Source organism: Phoenix dactylifera, chromosome 6 (assembly GCF_051530095.1).
Source record: "Phoenix dactylifera cultivar Ajwa chromosome 6, Ajwa_hap1_PhDact_Kaust_v1.1, whole genome shotgun sequence".
NCBI classification, from domain to species: domain Eukaryota; kingdom Viridiplantae; phylum Streptophyta; class Magnoliopsida; order Arecales; family Arecaceae; genus Phoenix; species Phoenix dactylifera.
Window position 1 is genome coordinate 34885462 of NC_143195.1, and position 27036 is coordinate 34912497.

General features: G+C 37.9%; 2 protein-coding genes, 1 long non-coding RNA gene, 1 other non-coding gene and 1 pseudogene across 11 annotated transcripts; 3 read left to right on the forward strand and 2 right to left on the reverse strand.

Annotated features, from left to right (window-relative positions):
• The first annotated feature begins 2639 nt into the window (after positions 1–2639).
• LOC103704623 (metacaspase-1-like) lies at positions 2640–8203 on the forward strand. 2 transcript variants are annotated; one of them, XM_008787982.6, is made up of 5 exons: positions 2640–3156; positions 3481–3811; positions 6274–6394; positions 7349–7552; positions 7935–8203. In XM_008787982.6, exons 1-5 carry the CDS (start codon positions 2787–2789, stop codon positions 7992–7994), a joined length of 1086 nt encoding a protein of 361 aa, XP_008786204.3. In that variant the 5' UTR covers positions 2640–2786; the 3' UTR covers positions 7995–8203. The 2 variants fall into 2 exon arrangements, with proteins under 2 accessions (XP_008786204.3, XP_088580004.2); XM_088723878.2 differs by lacking the exon at positions 7935–8203 and having other exon boundaries at positions 7349–7923.
• A 123-nt stretch (positions 8204–8326) lies between these two features.
• On the reverse strand, positions 8327–12040 carry LOC120110811 (uncharacterized; annotated as a pseudogene). The gene is made up of 2 exons (XR_016395603.1): positions 9597–12040; positions 8327–9475 (listed from the first exon to the last, which is right to left on the reverse strand). The product of XR_016395603.1 is annotated as an uncharacterized LOC120110811 (transcript).
• Positions 12041–13666: 1626 nt separating this feature from the next.
• LOC103704625 (uncharacterized) lies at positions 13667–19291 on the forward strand. 6 transcript variants are annotated; one of them, XR_016395605.1, is made up of 4 exons: positions 13672–17918; positions 18025–18213; positions 18482–18580; positions 18685–19291. It is a non-coding gene; the product is annotated as an uncharacterized LOC103704625 (long non-coding RNA). The 6 variants fall into 6 exon arrangements; XR_016395606.1 differs by having other exon boundaries at positions 18028–18213; XR_016395607.1 differs by lacking the exon at positions 18025–18213 and having other exon boundaries at positions 13673–16724; positions 16858–17918.
• LOC113462565 (U6 spliceosomal RNA) lies at positions 13710–13812 on the forward strand. The gene has a single exon (XR_003385179.4). It is a non-coding gene; the product is annotated as a U6 spliceosomal RNA (small nuclear RNA).
• Positions 19292–22449: 3158 nt separating the features above from the next.
• On the reverse strand, positions 22450–23873 carry LOC103704626 (FCS-Like Zinc finger 2-like). Its single transcript, XM_008787983.6, has 2 exons — positions 23287–23873; positions 22450–23054 (listed from the first exon to the last, which is right to left on the reverse strand). Exons 1-2 carry the CDS (start codon positions 23586–23588, stop codon positions 22856–22858), a joined length of 501 nt encoding a protein of 166 aa, XP_008786205.3. The 5' UTR covers positions 23589–23873; the 3' UTR covers positions 22450–22855.
• Between the last annotated feature and the right edge of the window lie 3163 nt (positions 23874–27036).

Consider the following 27036-nt stretch of genomic DNA (forward strand, 5'->3'; position numbering starts at 1 on the left):
CTTAATTTAATCGATAAAGTAGAAAGGGGTCTCTTATTGATTTTTAGTTTTCTTGTTTTATGTGGCGACAATAAAATTTTCTATGGTCAATATATGAAAACATAAAATTTGAGTCTTAGTATAACTGATAAATGATTGATGAATCTAACGTGAAATTACACTTCTCATTTTGTCATTGTTGCATATAAATACAAAATTTCAGTCTTACTATAATAAATGAAATATGGATGGATCTATGATTAAATCTCATCTCCTATATTTCATACAATGATCACAAAACACTATATTAAAAATGCAAAATTTAGACCTTATTTTATTCATTTTTTTTATAAATGATGATAGAATAGTTTTGTGATCGTCATGTTTATCTCCCTATATTGGAACATAAAATTTGGGTTATGATGAAAAGAATAAATCAGAATCTGTTCCAAAATTTTATTTCTCTTGTTTGATAAATTTTCTAAGAATAATTGTATAGGTTATTGTACTAGAAACATGAAATTTAGTCATTGTGATAGAACTGAAAAGAGTTTGCAAGCAGATTTTATTTCCAATATTTCATATAGTGATTGCATAATCAAAAAACTACTAAGGAATATATCATGAAATTCATTTTTTTATGTTTAGAAAATGACTGTGCCATGGTTTTATAGTTGGTATATACGAACACGGAATTTGGGTCTTAATATAGCCGATTAACTATAAAGGAATTTATCATTAAATCTTATTTCCTATATCTCATGTAGCCACTGTCCGACATGAAAGTCAATGACATTATTCTTTGATCACCATATGGAATCATGAAACTTGAACATTGTTATAATTAATGAACTATAGAGGATTTTGTAATCAAACGTTACTTTCCATATTTGATATAGTGACCACGGAATGGTCTTGCTGTCACTATGAGGAGAAATAAAATTTAAACCTTAATATAACTACTAATTTATAGAGAGGCTTATTATTACGTTTTATTTATCATGTTTCATATAATGACCATAAAACCTTTCTATGATCGCTATTTGGAAGCACTTTAAACAACTGCTAATATAAGTTTGGAAAATTTTTATAATTAAGCTACGAACTATTGTAGCTTTTGATTATATTCTCTCTTTTACATGTACATTCAGATATACACTTTTACTAGTTTACTAAACAATCCATAGTAGTCAAAGTACAAAAATGGTTTTGATATCTATATTTTGATAATTATTATGCTTCGTTCATTACAAAACTCATTTAATTTGCCTTCAATAGGCTAGTTTTTATTGTGTCCACAGATTTCCTAATTATAATAGCTGGACCTATCTACTTCAATGGCTATTAGAAAAAAACAGTCATTGATGTTACTTGAGATCACTAACTAATTGTAACTATATAGGATGGAGAAACTATATTTTCCTGCCACCAACAGATTACACCTAGGGTGTCAACAAATTGAGTTTGGGTCAGGATGGCTATATCCAAATCCAAATCTAAAATATATTTGCTAGATTCTAAACAGAAAATCAAAATTTAAATAAAACACTATATCCATATTCAATACTGAACGTGAAAAATGTTGGGTTATTGGGTCGAGTTTCAAGTAGAAATTGAGTATAAGTTATATATTACCATACTTTCGAACTATTTCTTCAATACATTCAATGCACCTAATTTGCAACCTCAAGAACAGTAAAACATGAAAAATAATGATATGGAAATATAAAAAATTGTACATGAAATAAGGTATATATTCAAATATTACTTTTGTTACCTAAACAATGATTTAATCAAAGAAAACGTAAAGAATCTAGAGAATGTAAAAGATCCTACAACAACCAAGCTCAATATCAATTTTTAAATCATAATAAATATATTGTATAAAAACTATCACAAATGACATGGATAGAAATTTAGTAGAATGAAAAGACTTACACTTTTACTTCTTTCTGTTAGATTTTTTTTTTCTTTTATGATTAAAAACAAAAATTGATACATATATGCAAAGATACGCATGTATCTATATATTTATGCATTATGTAGACCTATGTGAAATGTAGTCTAATATGTGCGCAGGTGCATGTATGTATATATACTAAGATATAGGTATATATTTATACATGTATTTGTGCATGCATATAACCAAGTCAGAGTTTTGGTTTTTGAGTTTGAATTTATCTAAACATAAACCTGATAAGACTTCAAGTTTAATTTCGAAATCCAATCTAATGAAGTAGCTAATTGGATTTATTTTCATACTCAGAGCTAGCGAGTTATTAGCCTCCACTGGAACTTAACACTTCCCTTCAACTATCTCTTAACATAAATATTTGGTGAATTAGTGTGAACAATATTGATCTAAGCTAAAACAATAGGAAGGGGAAACCAACCCAACCCTAGGCATGGTACAGGTCAAAGCACACGTCGGCGAAAGACCGTTTCGATGGATTCGGGTTAACTCCTTTTCCGCGTCTCGCTACGATATCTCGCGGGACTGGATACCAAGATGACCGCCACGATCTTGCCCGTCCATCAAATTAAAAGCCGATAAATCAATTTGGTATATTCCCGAGAAACATCTTATTCGATAAGATCCTCCTCAGGACCAGAAGAACACCATCCCCAAGATAAAAAACCAACGCGTCAAAAGATCCAAAAAATAAAAATAAAAAAACCCTTGCCCTCTGTTATCAAAAAACAAAAAACCCTCCTCCTCCTCCTCCTCCTCCTCCTCCGCGAGAACAGCTTTAACCAAGCTATACCAGCGCGGTCGCCTACGATCGATCGCAGCCGTCTGTTCCTCAATGATGATGCTGGTGGACTGCTCCGGTTGCCGGACGCCGCTTCAGCTGCCGCCGGGGGCCACATCCATACGCTGCGCCCTCTGCCAGACCGTTACCCACGTCGCCGACCCCCGCGAGATCCCCCCTCCGGCCGCCACATCCTCCTCCGCCTACGGCGGCAGCTACGGCCCGCCAGCGCCGCCGGGGCTGCACGGGACTCCGTGGGGCCCGCCGCCGTCGCCGCACGGGCGGAAGAAGGCGGTGATTGTCGGGATCTCGTATCGCTACTCGCGGCACGAGCTCAAGGGCTGCATCAACGACGCCAGGTGCATGCGCTACCTCCTCGTCAACCGCTTCCACTTCCCCGACGCCTCCATCATCATGCTCACCGGTAATTTCCTCTCTCCGTCGTTAAATCTTGTTTCGAATTTTGTCGGAATTGTGTCGGATCTTGATCGATTTAACGATTGGCTCGATCGTGTATTGATTGCCAGTGGATCAGCATTGTCAAAATTGGATTTTTAACTTGTTTGCGCGATTCATCCTTCAAATTCAAACTGCAAACTCTTCTGAACTATGTTGTTCATGCATGCGTGCTTGTCTTCTGTGCTTCCAAAAAATTTTTTGACCACTTGGATAATATATGATTTGTGGCATCATTGGTATCTCCTTTCCTTAGAACCAAAGTCCTAAGAAGTCTCTTGTTGGATTTCAGAAGAAGAAACCGATCCATACAAAATTCCGACGAAACAAAACATTAGGATGGCTATGTATTGGCTTGTGCAAGGTTGTCAGCCAGGAGATTCGTTGGTGTTCCACTATTCTGGGCATGGTTCACAACAGAGGAGCTATCATGCAGACGAGGTTGATGGATATGATGAAACCCTATGCCCGCTGGACTTTGAAACTCAAGGAATGATTGTCGATGATGAAATCAATGCTTCCATCGTCAGACCCCTTCCTCATGGGGTTAGGCTTCATGCTATAATAGATGCTTGCCACAGTGGTACTGTTCTTGATTTACCATTCCTATGCAGAATGAAGAGGTAAATAATCTATTACAATTGCTTCATGATTATATTCTTTTTGTGATTGCGAAAAGTTTTTCATTAGTGGCGTGTTACAACACACATAACAAAGTCTAGCATGCTTCCTCGATGAAAAGGAATATGATTTTTTGAGAGAAATTTCAAAGAAAGCTTTATTGATTGATTTATAACCGAGTACAGTGAGAGGGTTCCTAAAATCGATAGGATTTTCCTAATTTTTATAGATATTGTTTATATAAAGAAAATAAAAAGATAAATATCAAATAAATAGCAATTTGGACTGCTATCTCATCTAACATGAGAAGGAAAAACATGAAAGTTTAACTAAAAATAAGGAAAACTCATCCTTAAATCAATGGACTGCGGAGGATGGCATTTTCATAATATCTGAAACTTTGTCAGTTATGATACATCTTTGTTAAATCAGTCGAATTTCTGTCATCTGACCAGTTTTGAATGATTCAAGATGCTTTCAAAAGCTTACTTGATACTGGATGTATTACAACCAGTTCATCAAAAAATAATGCTGATGCTAAAGAAGCTTCCTTTTGGACTTATGTACACAAAGCTGCCTTTTTTTTTTTCACTTCAACTTTATTTAATCTTCAAAACTTAGCTCGTTTGGTGAAGCTTCCTTTTGGACTGATATCTATAAAGCTTCTTTTTTCACAGCAGATTGAGTTAAGCTTCAAAAATTAGCTCCATTGGACACCTGTGAGTGAAGTATCATTTTGTATCCTTTTGTAGTGTCGTACTAGAAATCTGGTGGCTGACCAGAGTGTGTTCCATCCCACCTGTAGATCTTAGCATGAATCTCAAGGAACCAGCCTTCAAGTTTGTTTAAACACAGCTTTCCATGTAGCCGTGATAACCTCTTGAGCTTCAGCAGCCTTCCATCACACATGTTACCCTTACGAGACCTACTTTCAATGCTTGGGTTCCTGGTTCAGACACGTGGCAGGTGTGTGGTCCTTCGACTGCACCATCTTTTGTGTTTGCCACCAAGAAATCCAGTTGGAAATCCAATTGCAGATCTACTTGTATTGCTGTCAGGAAAACCCATTATATCAAGTTCTTATGTTGACTATGAACCCAATTTTGCCTACTAGTAACCCAGCTCCTCAGAGCTCTTTTTCCACTTATTCTTTGATGTCTTCCTGTTCGATTAAGAATCAAATTTGATCTGATTTCCTGCAGTTAAACCTGTTAAAACCTTGCTTTTCACTTAATCCCGTTTGACCCAATATAGAAGCCACCTAGCCACTAAAACCGTATTCCACTATTGCCACTTTCAGAAATCTCTGCCATGTCCCTTGAAACTGAGGTTTTTTTAAGCAAACACTCATGATATATTTCTAATATCCCTTGCCTTATTCTTGTAAACACTAATTTATGGATTACGTTGAGTGATATAATAGTAGGTGGATCCTTCTAAAGTTAGCCATGATTTAGTGAGTCCAAGCTAATAGATTTTGTTATGTAGATAAGTTTGAAATATGAATCTTGAGCCTTTAGTAATGGACACAACGATGGTCTTTCTAGCCTTAGAAGGTAAATTTTTAATAAGGGGCGAGGGGCGCTTAACTAATTGACAATGATGTACACCAGTTTAAGTGTCCAAGCACCCATAAGAGCTTCAGTAGTATTACTTTTTTTGGTTTACTCTGATGTCCCCATATCACTACAAGAACCCAATTAAGTATTTTCCTCTTTCCCTTGGTTGCCGGGGGATATAGTTTTGCTAAGCCATAAGGTTTCAGAAATTACCAATTTGTTGTAATTTTCCAGTTTTCTACAAGTTATTTAAAACTCCATTATATGTTCTTCTCCTTCCTTTTTCTTTTAAAACAAGGCTAACTCCCTTCCTTATTAACTACTTTCCAATATTCAATGATTCACCTGTTTCTAATCATGGACTCTATCAGTTTATGTTCTTGGAGATTCAATATGCAAGCTAGATTCCTCAAGTTTTTTGGTCGTGCTGTTAAATATGGGAAGTTAGATTTTTCCATCATACCCAATTTGCATATGCATCTTTGTAGGTGCAACAGAATTAAATTCAGTCATTACACGAGACATATTTCAATCTAATCATCTTATAGGGAAAATTAACGACACCATAAAGGTAAAGTTGTTTAAGAATAACATGAAACTGAAGGGTGAGAAGCTTGTACTGGAAAGTTGAAAGTCAATAATTGTGTATTATTGGTCGACACCATGCCTATTGATATCTTGCTGCTAGTACAACATTGGCAATGTGTATATACAAACTACCAAGATTGTACTATTTTGGCTTCTTGTTGATCAACAATATTGTGTCAACACCATATCCTATCAAATTCATGATACCCTTTATTTCATCTTGGTGATCATTAATTTCATTTGTATCCTTCAAGTTGTTTAGTCTTTCAGTTGGAAATGTAATGATTTAGCTAATAGATATTTTATTATCGATACAGGAATGGACAATATGGATGGGAAGACCATCGCCCAAGATCTGGTGTTTGGAAAGGTACCAATGGTGGGGAAGCCATTTCTTTTAGCGGTTGTGATGATGATCAAACTTCTGCTGATACTTCGGTAACCTCTTGTTACTTTCTCCTCCAATCGGCACTGACTAAGGTGTATCAAGTCTAAACAATTTGTTGCTCAGTTTGAAAATATTGGTTTCAGTGGAATCTTTAGCAGGACAAAGCACCAAATTTTGCCAACAACCAACATTTCTTTTTTCTCTTGAAATAATGCACTTTTGTATTATCATCATCCATATCAAGAATTTGGGCAAGGAGACAGAGTAGTGCAAACAATCGGATGTGATGGATCCAGCAGTCTATCTCATGTTCAACTGCCACATTGAAATGGACACCTGCACGGTGATAGTTCTCATGCAAAAGTTTGAATGCCATTTCAGTATCCCCAAGATCAATTTTGAATTTACAGTTTTGGCCAATATTGAAACTAGGGAAGTCCATTGGAATGCTTTTAACAACCCTTTAAGTTCAAAGCTACAATTGTAATATATATATATATATATATATATATATATATATTCTTCTGAGCCATTCGGGATGCAATGCTTCAGAATTTTTCTGAACATCATTGGTTCAGAATGTGGAGAACTGAAGCAGTCCTATTTATTCAGGCATAAGCTTCAGGCTCTTGTAACCCTTAGTTTATGAGCCCTGATCCAGTTTTATAACCAAAAAAAATAAAGAGAAAGAAAAAAGAGCTGCAGTAGTGATACTTCTTGCTCAGATGTAAGCATAGTGTTCTTTGCAATCTTTCATTTATTATCTTATCTCAGTTTTGTATTTATAAAAAAAAAGAGAAAAAAGATTATTACCAGCTCCGAAGCAGAAGAAACTTTTCATTTAATTGCTTTCACCAACTTCCATGTTTTTTAATTGGGTTTATTTTCTCATCTCATGCATCCTTTTTTTTTTTTGCAATTGATTTTTTTTTTCCTTTTCAAATTAACAAATTTCTTTAATCAACACTGCAAAGTGCTAAGGCTTCCAGTGATTCAACGAGCAGGCTCTTTCGAAGATCACCTCGACAGGTGCGATGACATTCTGCTTTATCCAAGCCATTGAACAGGGTCATGGAGCAACATATGGAAGTATACTGAATTCCATGCGATCAAGCATCCGAAGCACTGACGCAACGAGCGGAGGTCCTGTCACAACAGTCCTCACCATGTTGTTAACAGGAGGTAGTTTAAGTGGTGGTTTGAGACAGGTACTTAAAAAAATCTTCCTTCATCTGCCCTGTTGCAGGTTTAAAAATCAGCCGATTTTAGCATGGCCAGTACAAGTTCATTTATTTTGCTATATATTTTTTTAACTCATAAAAGGTTTGTTAAAATACAAGAGATTTAATCATGCGCACATGGATGTATCCATCTTGACTGACTTTGTGATAGGAGTATGCCATTTTTCCTATCAAGAATACATAATAAGGTGGTTGAATCTCACCAGTAAGGCATTGGAATAAAAAAATTGCTTTACTGTCTTGATTACTTTTGCTAAATCCACAATTTGGGGTCTGAGCTTATTATTCTTATTTGTTTTTATTATTCAACCAATTCTAGTAAATTTTGTTCCTGTATCTTTCCTTGCAGGAGCCACAGCTGACTGCTTGCGAACCATTTGATGTTTATATGAAGCCATTCTCTCTTTGATTTGCAGTTTCTTCCTCTTCTGGTGATTGTGTACAGCTAATTGCAGGAAGGGGTTTGCCATCATGGAGGGAGGCCAAATCTTTCATACATTTCCCTGTACCAATGATGGATTTGGTTTTTGAAATTCTTAAAATTGCTGAACTTTTTTGTAGATATACAATCTTATGTTTCAGCAGGGTATAATTTAACCGGTGTGATTCAGTTATTAATTTATTATTGAAACAACCTTTTCCGAAAGGGATTTCAGAAGCCTTCATAATTGATAAAAACCTCTAGCTTTACTGCATCATGCAACAAATATCATTCGAAAGGGCTTCAGGAAAACGAAAGAAACGACGAGATATAGATTCATCACATTTTCGGAATTCATGTGTCTGTTTTGTCCTAAAATGCACTCTGCGGTTAAATTTGGTCATTTCAACCTGTCTGAGAAGACTTATTTCTTTACAAAACCGGAGATAGATTTTGGTGTCCAGTTCTGTGCTACATCAGTGGGTAGTTTGTAGTAGGGTAGCTAATTAATCATGTTTTAAATATGTAAGCTTTCATGTACCAAAAATTTCATCTCATTTACTTCTAGATCTATAAAAAAAATATCTGATGGATTATGCTTTGAGCCTTTTTTTTAGCTCACCTGATGGAGCTTAATCGATTGAACTACATTGACCAAAGAAACAGCTTTCACGGCCAAGTGTGCCTGCTCCCCGTTCTCTCTTACCATGGTCAGTCTTTATGAAATAACTTCTGATGAGAAGAAAAAAAAGGGCGTCGTTAAGAGTTGAGATTCCCACAAGTGTATTATCTGATGTTGTGTGCTGCATTATATGAGACTTTTCGACACCAATTTAAGACCTGAATGCTTTGACCAAATGGCAAGTTGCCGACTGGTTCTGGTTTAGCTCGAATTGTTCAATTGAATTGTTCGACTTCTATCTCGATCATAGTTGATCCCAATAGAGTTACCTCAAGCAAACAGCTTATTGAAGTTGCAGGATACTCCTGCATATCTTCTTTATTTATTATTGCCATCTTGAGGAGTTCCTAAGTTGGCAATGTTCAAGCATGCAAAACGAAGCAGCTGAAGGAAATGTAGTTGCTGTCAATGAATTTGTAGCTCATCAAGGTTAAGAAGGTCACAGCGACAATCTTGTATATCCTAATGGTCCTGCCCTATTTGTTACTTGACAAAAATGGACTCCCAACTATGCCAAATGATCAATATTGTTGATGGAAACTCCCATTGACAGAAGGTAGCTACATCTGTTGTTTATGCATGTATATATACATATACATAGATACAAGCATACACACACACACACACATACATACACACATATATGTATGTATATACACACACACACATATATGTATGTATATATACACACGCACACACATACATACATATAAATGCCCTCTAAAAAGTTGAATGCCCTATCTCTGGATCAGACAAGGATGTTCTTCCCACTCTGCAGCAGTATCTCCTAGAGGAACACGGAGAAGAACTGTCAATTTCCCCGGGCAAAATGTGACAACCGAGGAGATGGTTCAATTTTGCTAGATTAGCATCTGAAATAATTATAGAAACAAGATAGTTGTTCTTACCTGTGCATTAAAATGACCTTATTGAATGTGATTAAAATACATAGCTGGCAAAACTGTAAGGATTCTGTATTTGGTAGAATTATTGAAGAAATTGCACTGATATACAATATAGGACTGAATGCAGTATGATGGAATCATCAAAATGTTCCATGAGCCTGTAACATCCAAAACCTATCAAGAAATGCGATTGGTTATGATCTTTCAGACCGACTTCCAGCCTTTGCTTTAAAATAGAGAACAAGCAGTCCAACTTCAGTCCAGCAACTAGTTTCCAATCAAAGCAATATCAGTTCAGGATCCTTTCCACTTTATGATAATCCTAGAGCATTAATGATCTGACCTTGCACCCTGTTTCATATATCTATTAATCAGGACTGCATTGCACTGCACTGAGTACCAAAAGCATTGAATAACTGGGAGTATGGCAATAGTTGGTTCTCCTGCTACATGAGTTGGAGAATTTCCATACTTCTCTATGAGATTCAAATCCCATGAAAAGAAGAAAATGGCCCGATGGCCTTCTCAAACATAAGACAACCTCACATCTCATGCATGAAGAAGTCTAGGAAATGGGAATATTGGTATTAAGCACCTCCACCCAGAAAACATCTGCTCATGCCACATAGTTCTCATATCACTATCTCACATCCATCATTGAAGACTTGGTAATTCCATGACCAGCAATATTATTGATTATCAATGGTTTATGTTTTAAAGGTTCACTCTTGTATAAGGATCCATAAGTAATGTGCATGAGAAATTCTATAAATAAGCTTCTTCTGGACTCTGCCGTCAAAGGTTCTGCATCCTCTTGCATGTCATGGTAGGCCCAGTCAAGTATATTCCGTGTGGCATCGTCAAAAATGAAGGAGACATGTCTAAGCTTTTCTCCCCAAATCAAGGCCCTCTTTGCCAGCCCTTGCTTGCAGAAATGAGAGAGCAGCAGGTTAACTGTAACAACATTGGGGACAAAGGCCACCTTAAGCAATTTTCCAGTTAGAATCACAGCACGATCAAGTACATCACTGCAGATACTGTTCATCACTGTATTGTAAGTAACCGTATTAGGAACAAAACCCACTGAAACAGGCTCATCTAGCACTTTCATGGCTTGGTTCATCATATGACGGCTACAGAGGCTGTGAATCCATATGTTATATGTGAAGGTATCTGGTTCAAACCCTCTGAAGACATCTTATTCACAAAGCCCATCGCATTCACCATATCAAAAGCCCTACAGTAAAAGCTGATAAAAGTATTGTAAGTTACGACATCCGGAGTTAATCCTACAGAACCCATTAATAATTATATTGGTTGTGAATATATCAGGAACAAGGCCATTCTGCCTCATCTCCCTCTCCAATTTCAATGCCTCAGCTACATTACCAGCCCTACAAAATCCAGAAATCAAAGAGTTGTATGTGAAATTGTTGGGAATCAATCCTCTCCTACACAATTCATGGAAAGCTTCATATGCCTCTTCCATGTAATGAGCTCTGCAGAGGCCATTAATGTAAGCCGAAAAGCCAATGACATCAGGACGGAGCCCTTGCTTCTCCATTGTCATTCCAACACCTCAAAGCAGCGGCTGTATTGCCCATTCTGAAACACCCATCTAAATAGATTGTGAAAAAAGATGTACTCACACTATAAGCCTTTCTCTACCATCTTATCTAGGAGCACCCTGGCATCATCCAACCTCCCTCTCTTGCACAGGCACATGAGCAAGGAGTTGCAAGTGGATGGTGAGGGTGCAAAACCAACCTCCACCATAATATGATATAAATCAAAAGCTTCTTCTTCCAATCCCTCCTTGCTATGACCAGTGATAACAGAGTTAAATCCTGCAACACTCACTGCCATACCCTCCTCAACAGCATGCTGCAAAAGCTCCCGGGCATCATCCAACCACCCGTCCCAACAGAGCCTTGAAACCAACATGTCCAGCATTGGCCCTTCCAGGAGCTCCTCTGGTTTAAAAACAAATTCCAAAGAATGCTCATCTTCACTTTCCCAATCCTTGTGGAACTTACACTGCCCCGCAGCAAGAATGTTTAAGGTGTAGCAATCAGGGGTCAGTCCGTTCTCCCTCATCTCTCTACAGACTGCATTCGCCTTATCAATTTGCCATGCCTTCACATACCCATTGACTAGAACATTATAAGTAATTGTGTTAGATTCAAGGCCCTCTTCTTCCATACCATCAAAAGGCCTTTTTTGCTTCCTCCATTCTTCCCTCCTGGCACAAAGCATCAATAAGTATATTGTAAGTAACAACATTTGGAGCACAACCAGAGTCAAGCATTGAATCAAACAACTCAAAGGCATCGGAGGACCGCCCAGACACACAATGTGCCTTGAACAAGATATTGTAGCTGCATGCGTCAAGCTCACAATGAAATCTTTGCATCACCTGGAGGGCCTTCTAAATAAATCTTTGCATCATCTGGAGGTTTTTTTTTCATGAATACCTTCTAAAAATTAAAATTTAGCTGAATATTTTTTTAAAATTTATATTTATTTATGTATCTTTATAAAATACTATTTATTTACAAATTTATTTAATATAATAATTTTTCTAATGCTGTTAATAAAAATTATATTAATTTTGATTAAAAATAAAATAAAATTTTAAAATTATTTTTTTGTTCTCCATCACGATCGTCCTATAATTTAAAATCTTTAAAAATAATACTTCGTTTTGCACTCATTAAAAATATTTTAGTTATTTTAATTTAAAACCGTTAATTTTTTTAATGGCATTAGGTGATGTAGGGTATATATGTAAAAATAACGATAAAAAAAGTAGAATAGCAGAACAAATGTTTTACGAGAGTATACATGCAAATATCAATTTTAGAAGAATATTTATATAAAATTCAAAATTTAGACAGTATTCATGTAAAAAAAAAATTATTGTATTACAGTTGGAAAGTTACATCTCGCTAAATCTGTTCACTGTAGATATGTCATATGAACCAACCCAATTCTTTTTAAGCAAAAAAAAAAGAAGAAAAAAACCCAATTCTTGACTAAATGTAAACGGAGTATAGGTTAAAATGTAGACCAAACCCTCCAATAGATCTAGTTTGGGTTTGAAGAGGAAAGATCTGCTTTGGGTTTAGAGAGTTGCCTGCAACCAAACTCATACCACTCCAGTGTGATATATATTGGGTTGGCCATGTCTAAGGCTAAGCCTGATTATAGGGGTTAAGCTTGGATCTTTCGTGTTTTGATGCTACATAGGCCCAAGCAACTCTGAAAAAGACAACAATGACCCAACCTAGCCTAAAAATATCAAATATATTTATATACACATGTATGTTTTTATAATAAAAGGATTATCAATTCATTGGTGATGGGTGGTTCTCAAACCATCACCGGAGCACCTTAGATCACCAACCAAGAATGATCTCTTGTAGGATCATTGATTATGCTTTTCCTATGAAATATTTGTGACGTTGCCTGATTGGATTGCCTATAAAGGCTACGTGGCAATTAGCTCAATCACCTTATATATTTTTTTTTTCGACAAGATTTTTAGATAATTTCGAGCTCCATGAGAGAGGTTGTTGTAAAACTCCGGCCAGCTCATAAATCAGCAAACATAGGCTTCAATATTAAATCTCCGGTGACAATTAATTAAAAAAAACCTACAAGAGGTTTTGCCCCGACTCCTATTGTCATATACTATGACCCTTTTTAAATTTTTCCAATGATATACGCAATAATTTTCTATGATATAGAGAAATAATACTTCAAGCTCTCATTGCCAATTATAATCATGGTAGGAATATGTTATTGGGTCAAGTAAAACTCGATTATAGGAAATAATAAATTTTTCAAGCTATATCAGGAGTTTTTTAAATATTGTGGAAACTCCAAGGCTATTAAGCTGCAATACTATTAATCGGTGCTTAATTGAATAAACGCACTGGGAAAATGTTAGTCTTCTAAAATCCGAATCGTTTGATTGGCCATCTCTCTATCTGACGGTGAAGATTCCGTATTAGTGATCGTACGGACCAAGTCGCGCCAAGAAGAATTTAATCCCATATCGCTCAAGAACATCAATAGATTGCCTTCATCAAAGTAGTCGCAAGCTCTCAAGTTGTCTCTTCGGAGACATCCGATAAAATTGGAACGATACAGAGAAGATTAGCATGGCCCCTGCGCAAGGATGACACGCATAAATCGAGAAATGGTCCAAATTTTTTTTTCTGCTCCTGCTTCGTGCAATTTATACCCTGGTTTAGGGCTTTTAATTTGCTTCTTCCTTCCCATCTCTTTTGTGTGATTTATACCACGTATTGAAGACGTCAGATGATGTTGCAAACCCTAGATCTTGCCTGCTTTCATGCTTTTTTTTTTTTCTCCTTCTCCTGCTTCGTGCAATTTATACGAGGTGTGAAGACATCAGGTAATATTGCAAACCCTAAATGTCTCCCCTGCTTGCGTGCTTTTAGTTTTCTTCTTCCTTCCCATCTCTTTTGTGCGATTTATACCGCGCATTCAAGACGTCAGATGATGTTGCAAACCCTAGATCTTGCCTGCTTTAATGCCTTTAATTTCCAATTAAAACGATGCTGCAAACCCTAGAATTTCATGTGCTTTGTACTTTTTCCAAATATTAGTATCTGTTCTAATTCATCTCTGGATATCTAGCTTCTGTTCTTTCAATTTTCATCGTCATGGTAATTTGATGTGCTTTTTTCTCCACTCTTTTGATATATTACCCATGATCAGCAGTAGAACTTCATTGGAGCACCGACAATTTTTTTTTTAAATTCATTTCTGAATATCTTGCTTCAGTGTTCCATTCGTTCGTCCATGCTTAGAATCCTCTTTATGCCGTTTTGGGTGATAACTGTGGATGCGAAGATTTGTATTTTTAAAGATTTGACACCTTATTGTTGGGTTCGATTTTGAAATCTGTCAACATTTTAGAAATTTGCAATCTTATAACATGGCATTTGCCTCCTCTGCCACTTCGATCGAGCATTTGGCCTTATCTTTTATCCTCTTTGGCATGGAGGGCTAGCAGCTAGCTGTCATTTCTTCTTACTGGATAGATGGTTGTATAGGTGAACTGATATGCTTGAATAGAAATTTGACTTAGAATGGAAAATTAACTAAACAATCTTCTATAATGTGATCACAGCCCACTGAAATATATGCTTCAGTTGAAACAGATTAATTGTTGCCTTGGATATGTAGATTGCTAAAAATTTACAATGGGTATGACTTGATTGAGAAATGTGAAGTGGGGCTTGTGACTCCAATAAATGATGCTTGCTCAGAAACACATTACTTGATTTACAGATTCATCTACATTTTAAAGCAGTAGGTTTAGGAATATGGTTCAGAATTTTATAAGACTTGATTCAAGACCCTCCAGAATTTTATAAGACTTAATAGACTGTTTATTAAAGGATGTGATTTTTCTTACGATGGCATAGAGTAAAAAAGTAATCATTTAGCTGCACAATTTATCAGAGAAATTTCTTGTGGTTATTCTGGAAAAACAAGAAGGTTATTCCATGTCAGTTTGGTGACATTTCTTTGTCAGATTTATATATCACTTGAGGCTTGTGCTAATTGTTTACATGGTTTTGTAGTTCATTCATACTCTGACATAATTGTGTTAGAGGTATAAGTTGGAGAATATTTAATTTGACACCTGTGATGAATTGGTCTTCTTTTTTTCTGACAAATGAACTGTTCGTAGGGGCAGAATGTTTAGCCTAGCATGATGTAGAGAGAGTTCATGATAGATGGAATCTTTAGTAGCAAGAATCCTTGCACTCATCGAATGCATAGAGGACAGTTGCTCTGAGTGGATAATACTGAGTGGAAAACATAGAAAGTCCATGAATTTAATTTGTCTTTATTATTTTTTCTTTTCTGTCATGTACGAAATGAGAATATATCATAATTTGATGCAGATGAAGATGCATGACTTATATGAGAGGGAGACTGCAGATAATGCAGCTTACTTGAATAGTTGGCAAAGTTTAGTGTTTAGTGACTTTTGTCAGATGAGATATGAGGCGTTAACAATCAGTTTTCAACTCTGAGGATGTTATGAACGATTGTTTGCAAGCTTTTATCAATTGATATTAGAAAAATGGGAAAACAATGCGGTTATCCTCGAGTAGCTCAACACAATAACGGATTTTGGCTGAAAGAAGAGGAAAATCTTCAGCCATCCATGTCACATAAATATCTAAAATGGTAGAATTTGGTAATTTTCAAAGCAAAGGGGTTCCAGGAAGTCATGCGCAGGTCCAATTTATATTAGTTTTGGAAGCTCAGACACACTAAGAGAGCTGACGGTGCAATGTATGAAAAAGGTGAAGTGATGAAGGAAGAAAAGTCACTAAAATATGAGATAAGGAAGAAAAGCCACTAAAATATGAGATGAGTTCTTTTGGTGACATAAGGTCTGTTTTTGTTAAGCAGACATAGAAATCATTTAGGTTGTTCAATCTTGATTCCCTTACAAGGCTGAGCCTGGAAGAGATTGTTCGGATCATACTGGTTGAAATCATCAGCATGATTCATACATGCCACATTATCACATCATGATATTGCAGGTCCATCTATTGGCACTGTTGACAAAATGAGCACTAATAACCTTTGTCATGACTAAATCAATCGGTACTGTTGGGGGAAAATGTCGCTACGCCCGACCGAGCAGACCCCCTCCGAGCAGGGGCCGACCGAGCAGACCTCCTCCGAGCAGGGGCCGACCGAGCAGGCCCCCTCCGACCCGGAAGCAGCCGAACGGTTCCATCAACCCGAAGACGCCCGACTTACGCGTTGAGGTCACATTCCCCTCCTGCGGCGCGACCGAAAGACCACACTTTGTCCTCGTCAACAATTAATGTGTATGGCCCCTGCAGGCACTCAGCTCACTCAACAATTAAAGCGTATGGCTTCGGTTGCCTACGGACATGAAGCCTCTTACGGCAAGCCTGCTTGGCTACGAATGATGGCATGACTCCACAAGGGCTTGAGAGCTTTGGCCTAATCTCCTACAGTAACAGCATTGACTCACACGATCGAGTATTAATTTCTACTGCATGCCCAATTGTACGAAAGGCTGTTTGCCCCATCACATCACAGGTAACCTAGCCCCCTCTATAAAAGGGGAATTTCTCCATTTTGAGGGGGGGGGAGAAAAAATCCTAACTACTTCTACCTCCGTCCATACACTTGCCCTCACTGACTTGAGCGTCGGAGGGCCGGCGCCGGACAGCCCGGCCACCGGCTTTTTGTAGGTCCCCCAGAGGACGCCGCACATCGCTGGATCACCGCCGTTCGCCAAGCCCTCCCGAAGCTCCTCCTCCTCAGCTGACGGCCGCCCCCCGGCTCCAATTTCCAGCAACAGGTACGTTCCAGCAAGCTAGAACTAAACTCAGGATGGACCCATGAGAGTACAGTTTTAGTTTCAGCCTGCTGAAACCTACCCCGCAGTCTAAATCTTGATTTAGACTTGAATCAGTCTGGATCCAATGACAGCCCTGGCACTGGCACACAGTTATTAGGTGATGCATGTGAGTCTCAATGAAATTTCCTCTCCACTATATCATTATAGACTTCATGGATATGCATTTAGCAGTTGATGGATGATAGCATACTAGTTTTGTTTTGGGTTTAATGTTGTTTGCTATGGCGATGGCTCTGTCAAAATGTTATCTGGCTTAATTCTCTTGCAATATTTTTGCTACATATTTGTTAATGAAGATTTCATATTGTTAAATCATCAAATTCCATATCAACTACTAGCAACTTACAGTTTCTTTCTTTTATCTCCTTATAAATACAGGTCTTTGACTATAATTTCAATTATTTTCTGAGTGGCTCTTGGCTAACCAAGCAGTCCTTTATGCTCAAATATACTCTAGGGGTGGCATATTCCAATCTAAACGCCCAAACCTCCAAGGAAAAAATATAGCTCATTTGTTGCTCAAATTAATCAAATAGCATAGGGGCTGCACTTTGTCATCATTGTTTAGACGTATGGCAACTGTTTCCTTTTTCTATAAAAAGGGAAGAATGTTTGGTTAAGTTGGAATTTGAGGAGAGATCACAGTAAGACAGTTTAGGACAAATATACTTGATACTTTGCTGATTATTTTGGATGTTCTATGTCATATGCTTCTTTTCACTTTCATCTTTTTTTTTCTTTTACTTTTTGAGAAAGGGAGGGAGACCCGATTGTATTGTAATTATCTAGGTCCATGTACCTGAGAATGCACCACCCAAGAGTCAAACCTGGAATATCTGGTTGCTAAGTAGAGGAGTATGACCATTGGGGTAAGCCCTAGTTCATTGTCTTCATTTTCATCTTATTTTTGCTTAATTACATCTTACAGCGATATCCATGTGTACATAGATTCACATTTGTCCATTTACATGGCAGCAGCTATCTTACCCTCTGAACTCCTATCTTTACTTCCTATATAACCAACATATAGAGGTCAGAGTGCCTGGAGTCAATCTTAGGAAGTGAAAAAAATTTCCTTCCACCTTCTTCCATGCTCTTCAAAAACACCACAAAATGCCACCAATTCTCTTCAATGGAGGCAGCAGCTTGCAGAGAAGCTTTCATGTACTGTTATATGGCATATATTCAATGTGTGTATAAATTTGCTGTAATAATGTGTGTATAAATTTTAATCATGTGTTTATGGAGATCTTCCTTATGATCTAAATACTGATGGCCGTTCCGAAATGTTCGAGTCTACAGGCTTTACTCAAAAAAAGAATTTTACTGGATACTATTGCGAATACTTCAGAACTTTTACAGCATCATTATCTAATTTGCTGCAAATTATACATAAGCTAAACTGGGTGTGTTTTCAATTACCTTGTCATAGCATTTCAATTCTCCGATCCTGGGAAATCTCATTGCTCTCGGGGTAAGATGGATATCGCAGTTCCCTACAAGGGCCCATCCCCACTTGAATTTACTGAAGGTTAGTATCAGTTTTTGATTGCATACTGTTTTATCCTATTGTCATCATGAAAGATGAACTTCTAAACAATGAATATTAATAAATTGGTGGAATAATTGATTCAGTATCACAAAATGTTGAAGATTGCTTGAAGACTTAAAACGAGGTCATGTCGAAGATTGGGTTCTTCAAATGTGAGCTATGGATGTTCAGCATCGATAAAATTGGTGCATGATGTTCTACCAATGCTTTTTGGACTTAATGGAGTTAATGATCCAGGACCTCAATTAATTTTGCAAATTATGTTGGCTTTTCCATATAGCTGATCAATTGTTCTCAAGAATAGACCATGGATTGGATGGTCAGAAGAATCAAATGTGGTAACTAAGATATCACTGTCCGGTCACAAGACCTGCAGTTAAGAACTTTCCTCTGATTGGTAATTGGTTGTGAATTTGATATGGAGGATTGGTGCTCACCACAACCACATCATCAAGATGGTCGAAGAAAATCTCAGTAAAACTTCTCATGCAGCAGGATTCTGCACTGGCAGCGTGTCGCAACCTCAATAGATATACTCTGGGTTCCTCCTCCCATCTGTTGGTGTATATGATATCTGGATCCCTGCTCATTTCCTCAGGAATCCATGGTGGTAATTGTATGCTGCAAAACATTCCCATTCAGGAAATGTTGATTTTTGAGATAAGAAACAAACAAAAGCTTTAGAATCAATCTTCTGGCCAAACCATGAACAAATGATAGATTTTTGTTAGAAAAATTTCATCTACTAAGCAATCAGCTTCAGCCTTACAGTTCTGCTCAGTTTAGAAGCTGCGTTTTCTGGTTGGTAATGGTGATTAGAGTTGCTGTAAAACCTATGCCTTGAGAACCAGCACACTTCATAAGACTTCAAAGTAAGGCTCAAATAATTTTCTGTTTCATATAAATCTTATCATTATGTGCAAGGAATTGGTTTTGTAGCTGTTGTGGTTAACGAAAAATTTTCTTTCTTCACAAAGAGAAAAAAGAAATAATTTCCTTTTCTTTTCTTTCTTTTCCTTTTGAAGGGAGTCATGGTAAAATTGCTTTCTTGGGAACAATAAAAAGCCTCTAAAGTAGATGTAAGAGAGGACAGGATTTCTAATCAGTAAACCTGAAGGGGAGAAAAAAAAATATTCTCTTAGGTAACAGATAGAAATGATGGTTGAATAGTGAAGGTTGTCTAATAGAAGAGATGGTAAACAGCAAAAACGCACTGTTGACTGAGTGCCGTGGGTCAGACGGTCTTCAGCCGAAAGGAGTTATGAAGGCAGAAAAGATACAAAAAACCCAACAAAAAGCCCTGCAAGACAACCCATGGAGTGATAGCATGATGCGTGCCTTCTCAAAGGAAGCTACTCACAATGTTGAGAGAAAACATCAATATTTGAATCACCAATTGATCATCCATGGATTGTTTAGCATGAAGGGCTAGAATTGATGTTTATAATTTACCATGATGGCTCAAATTAACTAATAACTTCCTTCGAAGAACTATTAGAAGTTTTTGGATATAAAAGTATATAATTTTCTTCTTTTTTTTGTAATTGTTCCACTAAATCTAAATCACATGAATTTGTGGGAAGATATCAATTAATTCAAATGTGGCTATGTTGGTGGCTGCTGCAGTGCGACGCAGATGGCCAGATGGAGCCGGCATTGCTAAGATTTTGTGACACAGTTCTCTTAGGCAACGCCCTCATGCACTGGTCTCAGCTCTCACCATCATTTATTTGCTTCATCATCACTTAGTGAATCAATAGCACAGTTGACATAGCCCAAAGATTCAATACATTTTGATCTTCCACCAAATAAAATTAAGATGGCACGTCATTTGATTCTTTCAGTCCATTGACTCAGTCATGTGAGAGAGCATCGAGTGCAAATATTCCAGAATTGAGTATTGATCAAAAGACTTGGCCAGGTCAATGGTAGGAAACAATCCGGTGGTGTATCAAGTTTGCTGCGTTTTAGTCAGGGAGAAGACTTGACTTGAAATGCCACTGGAAGGGCTACTATTTTATTGATCCCACTCAAATATCAAGCCAAATTTTATTTGGTGGTCAGGAATTGGTGCGACGGGGCTTTGGTACCGTTCAATTTAAATGTTTGAAAATAAAAACAGGCGACAGAAGTAATACCAAAAGATCAATAGAACTACATTTCATCAACGGATTGAACCCAAAGATCTATAACAGCTATATTTATGTTTTTTTTTTTGCATTAATAAACACTTATATTTTTTGAGTATATATCTATGTTCATTTAAGGGAAGTAAACCCTAGATGTGAGCTTTAAGGAAAAGTGATTTTATTCTTTAGTCCCCACCCACTTCCAGTGCCATGGCCTGTGGTGCAGTACATGTAACTGTTGCCGCCCACCAGAGCAGCAGTGCTGCTTCTTGCGACAATTACATGACCTTACCAGCCCCCACCACCATCATCGACCTTATAGGATGATGGTGAAGGTGAAGAGAAATATCTTGTGATAATGAGAGAGAAACCTTTAAATTGAGAGGAAATTAAGGATGTGTAGTATTTTGTTCTTTGATTCAGATGACAGTTCTTATGTGAAATTAGTGTAAGCTGCCGATGTACCAAAAAAAAAAAAACCAAAAATAAATACCTATTTGGAAGAGAGACTGAGGAAAAATATATAACAACATAGTATTATAAAATTCCAATTAAATGAACCTTAGAATTGTCGAGCAAATGGTTACAAACTCATTCGAAAATATTAGGTGGAAAAATTATTAGTTGGATTAGATCTATAATGGACCTAATAAATTCATACTAGGACGTGTTGCTCTCACACATAAAAAATAATAATAATTACTATTACATGTATTGCGTTTTGATTGGACCAACCCATACATTGAATCTGATCTGAGTAATAATTTCTCCTAGCTGTCCCACTTTTTTTTGTCCATAAATGGGTCCAACTATCCCACCCTTTTTGTCCACAAATGGGTCCGACCATCATGTTCCAACGCGATTTTAACTCTAGAAGACTTTATCCTTCAAAAAAAAAAGCAGCGTCTAAATGTTACAAAAGACTTGTTAAATTTCTTGGATGTCAATCTGGATCCCAAATGCAGAGCAAACCATCTCCAACTCTAAAATCACCTTTACAAAAATTGCAAGAACAAACCAAAGCTATAGTGAAATACCTTAAAGGATGGTTTGGTTGAGATATCAGAATAATTTGATAATTTCTAAAAATTATTTATCTAAAAACTAACTAAAAAATACCATATTTAATTGATACATAAATTATTCTTAATATACTATAAATAAAAATATTTTTATCAAAAATTAATCTTTTTAAATTACCGCCACTTCATAAATCTGCCTAAAAAATTAATATGGTCCTTCTGATGGTATTCATCTTACCAAATAAATAAATAAAATATTATTTATTTTACCATCCACTTATCATGCATTGAATTTATTTTTCCTATATTACCTCCAACCCGGTATGTCACAAATTTATTAATATTAAAATAATACTAAAAATTATCTATCAGTCCCTATTATTTCAGTTCATATTAATTTTTTTTCTTAACATAACCTTGTATCCATCAGTATTTTTTTTTTTAGCATAATCTTATTAAAATAATATTAGTAAATATTATTTTTTTATTAACATAATATTATATCAACAAATTATAAAATCGATATACAAATATATATAACCTTTAAAATATACTGAATACAATTAAACAGAAAAATATTTTTTTTTCTCTTGTTCTATAAATATTAACAATTAAACTCCCGGTAGCCATCATATTTCTCTTAAAATATACTTTACCAAATAATATCGCTAGTCATTTTTCCACAAAATCCACATCGAAAACGAAAGCTCGGTCATTTCATCGGCCGATACCATCAAAAAAACGCAGGCGCCTGCAGCCAGCGAACTCCAGAGAGGAAAACAGCGTGCTAAAAGCCTCATAATTTCCTTCTGAAGTCCGAAGATATTAAACTTCTTACACACCATTAAAAAAAAAAAAAAACCCTCCCTCCTCATATACCAAAGCTTACATCCGAAAACAACACATAACGCGCTCTTCTTCTTCCTGTACATCACAAAAAAAATCTTCGGTTTTTCTTCTTTTTTTGTGTCGCTCCTTCTCATAAGAGGAAATAGGATCAAAGTCATGCTTGGTGCTCTTCCGGGTTCCTTTCCCTTTTTCTTTTCCTCCTCCTTCTTCTTGTATTCATTTCGATACTTAGGTTTTGTTGAAACTTGAAAGTGTTAACCGGCGACGACGGTTCCAGCCTGGACGGGGAGTTTCCGAGCCTTGGGAGGGCTGGTGGCGTTGGGCTTCTGGTTCTGTGCCTCCCGCTCTTTTCTGGAAGAAGCCTTGAAGGAGAGCTTCCACTTCTTCTCCATGGCCTCGTCCATCTCGATCTGCTCTTGCCTGCACTCCTCGCTGCAGAACGGCGTGTCCCCTCTGCATCCCCAAAACATCCCCCATGAATCAAACAAATTCCAAAATAATATCACGGCCATTCCAAGAAGTCCTAAGGGCACTTTTGTCATTCCAGAGACACCGGTCACCGTCGCGCCTCCAAACTCGCCGGAGAAAAAGGTGAGGAGACAAAAGTGCCCTTGCTCACTCCCGAAATGACTCGATGACTAAATAGGCGGCTTCTTGCAAAGAAAGCAGGAGTCGAGGGGCAAACCTGTACATAAAGATGTCGCGGTTGCCGGCGAGGGGCTTCTTGCAAAGAAAGCAGGAGTCGAGGAAGTGGTGAGGCTCATCGTCGGAGAGAGGGTCGCAGTAGAACCTCGATCTCGGGGACCCCACCATCGCTCTGTAGCTCCCCCTTCTCCTATTATTATTATTATTATTATTATTATTATTATTACCATAATAAGAGGGGTAGAGAACGTAAGGAGCAGGAGCACTCCCGGAGAACCCCGCTTCAAGATCGGAGGAGGAAGAAGAAGATGATGAAGACGAAGAAAAGGAAGCGCCGTCCATGGAGTAGGTTGGCTTGAGATTGAGAGATCTCAGGGCTTTGAAGCCTTCGTTTCGCTTTCGTTTTCGCTTCCGCTTTCTCTACTGGGTTTAGAGGAAGGAAGGAGCGGCTCTGGAAAGGAGAAGGAGAGGAAGGTGAGGAGGTTATAGAGAGACGACTTGGGGGAAGGGGCGGAATGGTTGTTCTAATAGCGGTGTGGTGGGTTAAAGAATGGGAGAGAGAGAGAGAGAGAAGGGTGTGGGCTCTCTTGGGCTCAACAAGTGGCTTTCAAACCGCGGCTGGTTCCTGGAATCCGTGCGAACCCATTGGCCGGGGCACAACCTGTATCCGGATTCTGGGTTCCTCCCCTCCCCCACTTTTCCTAAACTAATAAGCGGTTGAGGGTGAGAGTGGGGGCCAAGGAGAAGTGGGCTTGCCGGCCCAAATGCCACCATATGTATCCCCAAATTGCGAAACTGCCACTGCTTTAATTTAAACATGCTTCCCGAGTCCTGCTCTCCCATCAATCATAGGCTAATCAATCATCGCTCAAATATAATTTTATAATTCAGCAGTACTTGTTTCTATGTGCAATATCTTCGTGGAAACTATATTAAAGACAAAACTATTTTGGCCAGAAAATTGCATGGTGATGTATGACATTTGGAAATATTAATATCTACATACCATTGATTTACTTACAGCCAAATATATAATATATTATTTAATCTTGCTTCTTGTTGAATGAAAATATACAAGGCTGGTTGCTTGTTTCGAGAGTGCAGATGAAAGCTTTTTATGATTATCATATTTTATTTTTTATGATTATCATATGATTTTTTACATTGACCATATTGACCATATTTTTTATATCACGTGACCATATTGATAAAAGCTTTTTATGATTAAAAATATAATTTTTTCCTCATTTTTATTGTCTACTAGTATTTTTTAGTAGTAATCAAACAAAAAGTCACTGGTCATCAATATTGTCTGTTAGTTCTAAATTTTGAAATATCTTTATCGTTCCTTTTTTTTATAGTTTATTCAGTATTTAGTTTGAATTTTATCATGTCTCGATGGTTACGTATATTCAGTCAATCACGTATAGTTCATTGTTTATATTGTTTTTCAAAAAAAATCAAATCAATCTTATTAAAAAATAAATATTATATGTTATAACTAAATTGATATAAAATTATGTATTGACCAAATATTTTCTAGAAACTATTATATTTGACTTACATGCCAAATTACTTTACCGTGCAACGTCATCTCTAAAATCATTTTAACTCGAAACTTCGTTTAGTTTTTACTTAGAGGAGGTTTAAAAATCTTTTTTTACTGATTCAAATTATGCTAATCAGCTTCAAATTATGTACAGCGAGGGAAGAATATAGAGGATGGTTTTAGAATAAGTTATGGGCATAAATATCCTCTGAAAAGGAGAAGGAGGCATTGATTGCCTGCCACGTGTTTTAATCTCGAAGCATCACCGCACCTCTCAAGAAAATAAATTAATATTCCTTCCAGAATGTAAACCAGGCACACATCCGATAAAAGCCTGGTCAGAGTAGGGGGACACTCCCGTAATTTGGACAAAAGCCGGCCCCTATTCTTAATCCCCCCCCCCAAAACCGCCTCAGATCTCGGATTCCGCCCCTCCCAAACCACCAGCACATGCCCGTTACCTCACTCTCTTACCCACCGGCTTTCACCGGTTGACACCTCCCCGTACGATCCTAATCTTCCGGTCACCCATGACGTCACCCCCGGCCCCTTTTGCCGGACTTTCGTCGTCTTGCGCCCCGGTTTCCCTCCCCCGGCTTTATTTTCCCACATCCGCGGGCCCCTCGCCCATACCGCCGGGGCCACAGTGGGTCCCACTCCATCATAGCGTATCAGCTCGCTTCCTCCGAGCTTTCCGTTACGTGGATTTCCCTTCTTCGGGCATCTCACCACGTAGCTGGCCTAACGTGTCCTCCGCTCCGTTATTTCCTCTAGTTCTAATGGTTATTAAATTGGAGCTGGATCGGACGGCTATTATTGGAGGAGGATAACTTGGGCTACGTTATGGGGGGATCGGGGAAAAGAAATGGGGGCTTTAGCTTGATGCTGGTGTTTGAATGATTGAGGTGCGCTTAAAGTGCGGCGGACACCGGAAAGGGCGTGGCACAGGGGTAGTGCGTGTCCCTCTCCATCGCCATCAGCGGAAAAGGAGAGCCGTCCGTCCCTTTCGTGCGAGCAAGTTGCTTGATGTCTACAGGAAGAAGGCAGCCAACACCGTATAAATTTCACTATACGGAGTATCATGTACCCGTATTAAGTAAAAATATAAAATAACATAATTAAAGACCTTAAAACAATTATAATCTAAGTTATAATACTGTGATGCTATGCCTCTAACTAGAATTATTCGGAAAAATGTAGCAATTGGTTAAACACGGTGCACGGAATCTGGATCTTGATCTAATGAGATGGATAGCAGCTTGTGCCGATCAGCAAAAAAGCGACGGCGGTGATGAAGTACTGACGGTGACCCCGCAGGCCGGAATGCGACACAAAAGGGTGGAAGCAGAAATATCTACTCCATAGTCCGGTATGCGCTTTGAGGGACCACCGAGAGCCCCCGGATTGGAGAACCGGACGGTCGTGATGGCATCATTTGTTGTTTCTGTGAAGCGAGCTTCTCTAATATTTCCCTTTCCCTTGGCGTAGCGCCAATAAGCACGACGGTGACACGTTTGGGGTGACGTGCGGTGTCCCCTTCGTCGGACCCACCAATACCGCGGTCCAGACTCACAGAAACGAGACGGGGCCGGTTCACATCAACCGTCCAGCTGGAGAAGTACCGGCTGGAATGCGATTTAACGCGACGCATGACACAGACGGTAAAATCAGACGGCCTACGATGGGCTATCACGGGAATTTCGTGAACGAGACGTTGGGGATGTGTCGTTTCCTGTCACGTCGCCGCTGGGCCCATGGTGGGGATTCTTTTTCACTTTTTTTTGTTTTTTTTTGTTGAGTTTTCTATTGCGGCATTTTTATTGAAGGCGGGGATTAATAAGTCTTCTGGAAACGCCAGAGAGGGTGACGTGCGTAGACTTGACCACGCAGTACAGAGACTGTTCGAGGAAACGCCTCTGAGAGTGGTTGGGCGAGCGCAAAGCAAGTTGCTCGTGAGAGCACCAGGTTTTGCACCCCTGAGGGTACCCGTCTTTGTGACAATTGCACATTATTATCATTTGGAGAAGTTTCCTTCTTCTAGTCTTGGTGCAACTTGCACGATCAACATCTGCAACTTATTGATCGATCAAAAATATCATCTCTCGCTTCTGTTTTTTTTTTCCAATATGAAACGAGCCCTAGGGTTTTCCAATATGAAATAAAAGTATTATGGATTTTTCATTAGAAAAATATTGTAGGTTGAGGTTTAGGATTAATCTAGCATGGTAAGATAAATTCTGT

Excerpts from the sequence above, each read along its gene's own strand:
- LOC103704623 (XM_088723878.2), top strand. The coding sequence starts at position 2,787 with ATGATGATGCTGGTGGACTGCTCCGGTTGCCGGACGCCGCTTCAGCTG. Across the intron at positions 3,812-6,273 it reads TTCCTATGCAGAATGAAGAG|GAATGGACAATATGGATGGG; the intron begins GTAAATAATCTA and ends TTATCGATACAG. Across the intron at positions 6,395-7,348 it reads AAACTTCTGCTGATACTTCG|GCTCTTTCGAAGATCACCTC; the intron begins GTAACCTCTTGT and ends TTCAACGAGCAG.
- LOC103704626 (XM_008787983.6), bottom strand. The coding sequence starts at position 23,588 with ATGGACGGCGCTTCCTTTTCTTCGTCTTCATCATCTTCTTCTTCCTCC. Across the intron at positions 23,055-23,286 it reads CGCGACATCTTTATGTACAG|AGGGGACACGCCGTTCTGCA; the intron begins GTTTGCCCCTCG and ends TTGGGGATGCAG.